This window comes from Frankliniella occidentalis, unplaced genomic scaffold (assembly GCF_000697945.3).
Source record: "Frankliniella occidentalis isolate FOCC.00 unplaced genomic scaffold, Focc_3.1 Scaffold10, whole genome shotgun sequence".
Lineage (NCBI taxonomy): Eukaryota > Metazoa > Arthropoda > Insecta > Thysanoptera > Thripidae > Frankliniella > Frankliniella occidentalis.
This window is the reverse complement of record NW_026267140.1, coordinates 3,002,657-3,006,738: the sequence shown is the minus strand read 5'-3', so window position 1 is coordinate 3,006,738 and position 4,082 is coordinate 3,002,657. Positions and strand designations below refer to the sequence as shown.

At 47.3% G+C, this 4,082-nt stretch overlaps 1 protein-coding gene and 1 long non-coding RNA gene across 2 annotated transcripts in view; one reads left to right on the top strand and one right to left on the bottom strand.

Annotated features, from left to right (window-relative positions):
* Positions 1 to 3,391: 3,391 nt before the first annotated feature.
* The window catches only part of LOC127752331 (uncharacterized), a 1,349-nt gene continuing 658 nt past the window's right edge, over positions 3,392 to 4,082 (bottom strand). Inside the window, exon 2 of the long non-coding RNA XR_008012326.1 lies at positions 3,392 to 3,767. This is a non-coding gene — a long non-coding RNA (uncharacterized LOC127752331). The remainder of the gene's footprint in view (positions 3,768 to 4,082) is intronic.
* The window catches only part of LOC113212438 (calmodulin), a 7,102-nt gene continuing 6,740 nt past the window's right edge, over positions 3,721 to 4,082 (top strand). The window contains exon 1 of the mRNA XM_052277352.1: positions 3,721 to 3,753. Coding sequence (XP_052133312.1) covers positions 3,736 to 3,753 — 18 coding nt within the window. The 5' untranslated portion in view covers positions 3,721 to 3,735. The remainder of the gene's footprint in view (positions 3,754 to 4,082) is intronic.

The window sequence follows — 4,082 nt, the reverse complement described above, 5'->3', positions numbered from 1 at the left end:
AGTTTTACATTTTGGATATCGTGCACGAGCCTTCGACCACCCGCTCCAGCAAACATGAAGGTGCTCATCTTCGCGGCGTGAAAACGAGGAAGGCAACGCAAAGAGGGAGAGGGCACCTGAACACACCCCGATGAGAGAGGGGAGGGGGGAGAGGGTGCTGCAGGATATCAACCCCAGGAACTTTGAGGGACTGGGGTTGGCGACCGGGCCGCGCAGGGAGGGGCGCCAGCGGGCTGGGCGGGGCGCACGGGCCGGGGTGGGACGGGGGATGCCATGGGAACGCGATGATGGTATCCTTGCCTAAGACTCAGTGCACACCTACTCCAAAAGTGTATTTAAGCATTGGTGAACAACTAGAGATTTCATGCCCTTCGGCTTGCATGACCATAGTATATTCCACTTTTCATGTATGGGAACATGCCCATTCACCAGGAAAAAATGCTGTAAATTGACACGTTCAGCGTGTGTCCATGACCACTATGTGATCGCGTTTACGTCTCATTTCTCCTTTTTTCATACATGTCTGTTTGTTTCCCAACACATCTTTTACAAATGAACGCATTTTGGCTATTTCTTCATAAAAAAAACATCGACTGCACACGCAAAATTGCTATATTTATTGTTAGATCAATGCTATTGTTGAAGTAAGTCATATCGTCGAAAAAACGCTGAAACGAAACAAGCTTGGTGTTTAGGCTGACAGAACTCAACATGTTTGATGAAAGACCACTGTAAACGTCGAAGGCATGTTTCTCGTTCGCCTTCAGTGACGTCACAGTAAACTTGTTGGCGTTCGTCCTCTGAGAACAAACATTAGCGTCTTGAAAGCCAAGATATGGCGTCCTTCAAAGAAGGCCAATAGTTTTGCAGACGCCAACCAGTAGTGTACAGGACTGTTTCTCCATCGCCCAAGCGACGTGATATCTGTACCGCTTATTAAGATTGACATGACTACATCGTGCCACAAAAACAGGAAAACGATTGAATTGAGTCATCTCGGTCAAGTCATATAAATAAGTCTGAGTAATGCGAACTCCCATTGAATGACTAAGGAACGATATCATTCAATATCGCTCTCCCAGGAGTGGTATAATTGGGTGCACGATATGGCTCCTCGTCTCGTATCGCTCTTCCAGTAGCGAGATTCCTCACTTCTGCAGTTTCTCCTTACATGAAGGTATGCACGAGGTGGTATGTACTTGGTCAAGTACTCACTAAATCCATAAATGCATACATGTGGGTATGCAGGAGGTACTGCATTCAAGTAAACGTTTGGGTTTCCAGAGTAGAAGTCGTCAATGTGCCAATTCGTTGAACCCCTCGGTACAAACACACAAAATTCTAAATGCCATTTCGTGCGTTGTAAACACTGTGTAGCAGATGCGACATTCGTTGTCAACACTGATGTGACTTAACTGATGTGTTAATTAACACATCAGGTATCTAATTCGGCCCGCCGACACACTGCACCGCAAGCACTCTTGGGGAACCTCTAGGAAGTATGCCCGTCATTCTGGAGATAGCGACATTGCCCAGTTAAGCGTGAGCAAGTTCTCAAAGTACCTGATGGGTAGGCAATGGCAATGTCTTGCCAACAGCGCATGCGTGTGCTGCGGGGTGGCCTACCCTGAATCTCTTGGGGAAGACGTTGTATCAAACGCTCAGCAAAGGTGCTCAATCCAAGCTCAAATTGGAACCAAACGAGAACACGGGCTTCATGTCAAGCGCAAGGGCAGCATGGGTGAAGGTTTCAGAACATATCGGGGTTGTTTCAAGCCAACGTCAGCAAGAATACGGTACTTGTGCCAATCAAGTATATTGCACTTCATTTTAAGTACAATGCGCTTCATCACGGAAAAAAGAATTTGTTCCCACAACTAACGATTTTGTTAATATAGACATAACAGATAATTTTTAGTTGCAGGAACAAACAAATTACTATGGGAACCGAAATTCTGCTGCCACAACTCCAGAACTAACGTGCCGCAATGGTAACAAATGCAACTGTTCTGGTTACTAAACGAGGACTTTTTCTTACAACAGACGCATTTGTTTCGATAGTTGTGGCAGCAAAATTTTGCTTCCCATTGCAAATTGTTTGCTCCTGCAGCTAAAATTGTTTGTTATGTCTATGTTAACAAAATCGTTAGTTGTGCGACCAAATTCTTTTTTTCCGTGATCCAAGAACACGATTTTCTGGGTGTGAACATGATTGTACATTACGGTGATGCTTTCATGCCTGTTGCCACACTGGTATACAGTTACTTACAGTGACTTTCACCGTAGCTCCAGGTGAAAGTTCACCGCCATCGCTACAAACTGCAGGGTTGCAGGGTTTACTTTTCTACAGTATAAAACTTCCGTTGAGGTAACGTGAGGGGACGTTATAGAAAACGTGGACTAGAGGTTGAGCTTGCCCGTGCCCGTGTCCTCCAGCGTTGGGGGCTGGGCTAGGCGCTAGGGGTCAGGGCGGGCCGTCGGCTTCACACGGCTGTTGGGCGGGTTGGCCTACCCAACGCATGGCAGGCGCTAAGGCGCCCGCCGCCTTCTCGCCACGCTTCGCCTCGGGGGAGACGGAGTGGAGGAGTGGGGGGGACAGGCTTGTTTTAGGCCTCTCTGTCTTCCCCCTTCGGTTTTGTTGGTTAAAATGAAGAGTCGGATTTTCGTTCAATATGTGAGTGCGAGGGCACCTGAAAAAAGGCAACAGTTTTTCTTTGTGTTTGTTTTGTTTTTAAGTAAAATGTTCACTTAAATACAACAGGCACTACGCATTACGCGCATGCAATTCGAATTCTCGGCATCAATGCGTGTTTAACCCGCCATAATGGTGGGACTATTCTAACGCTTTTTTATGTGCATCTTCGCACTGGCGCTACTAGGGTTGGCTCTCCGAACTCGAACGACGCTTCGGCAGCTTGTGGTTTTCTTATGCGGATACGACCCAGTTCCAAGTACTAGTTGGGGTCTGTGGTTGTTTTTTTCTTTTATTTTTGTTTCTTTTCGCTAGTAGTGAGCCCCGGCCTTCAATAGCTCCTTACCTGAAATAATACACACGTTACTGACCAAGGACAAACATTTGTCACGGTGACAACACCTGACAAGTGACAAATTCAGTCATCTTCGTCCGACAGAAATGACGTCATGAGGACGTCACACGATGTCAGTAACGTTATTTAATTCTGTCTAGATATGGTTCAATTTTACCGGGCATTATTCTTCATATCATCTCGACAAATTTTCGTACCCGGGGTCAAGGGAATTCCACAGACTTGATTCTGCTCTGTCATTTGTCACATTCTCCCACGAACAAAGCAATCCTTATGGCCTGGTAAGTTTATTTTCGCCGCGGAATTGTCGCTTGCCTGATGTAACAGCAAAATGACTACTCGTCTCGAGACAGTTATCTTTATTTCCTTCCGGTGGTAGTGCGAGGTCTTTGGCGTCTTGACGTTGACCCAGCATACTGAAAGAGGCAAACCGAAGAGTGTCGTCTATCGGCCAAACCTAGGCCCCTACAGGGAATATATCTCTAGGGGTTGACCGCAGTCACCAACAATCAACAGCAGTGGGAGCCGGCGGCCGGCGCAGTCTCCGTGGTGACGGCATTGCGGCAGCGTCGAGGCAGCTTCACGCTTCGCGTCCGGAATCGTTCTTGTGACTTGTGGCCCCACGCAGCTCCGACTCCGTAAGCGCTCCGTGCACGTCAAACATCCTTCGTCACCCGCAGCAACAGTGATGAGTGACACCGTGACAGTAAGCTCCGAAACCTGTGTAAACCCCATCGAAAATGTACAAGGATCAGAGATGTGTACTGTAGAAATGTAGACTGCGTAACAATTATTATCACTTCCTCTTCTGTCGTCATAATTATGTGGTACGTTGGTAAAATTGTAATGAGTCGACATGTCGACTATTGAGCGGGCGTCGCCACAGTGCGTTTACCGTTTACCCTATGGTGGGACTCACGCACTCACTGTTCAAGCATTCACAACAATGACTCTGGTCATATTTTTTTTTCTGCGGGAGCCTTCGTGAAATCTTTCTCGTTTTGCCAACGATGACCCGGCGAGGCGTAGCGCGGC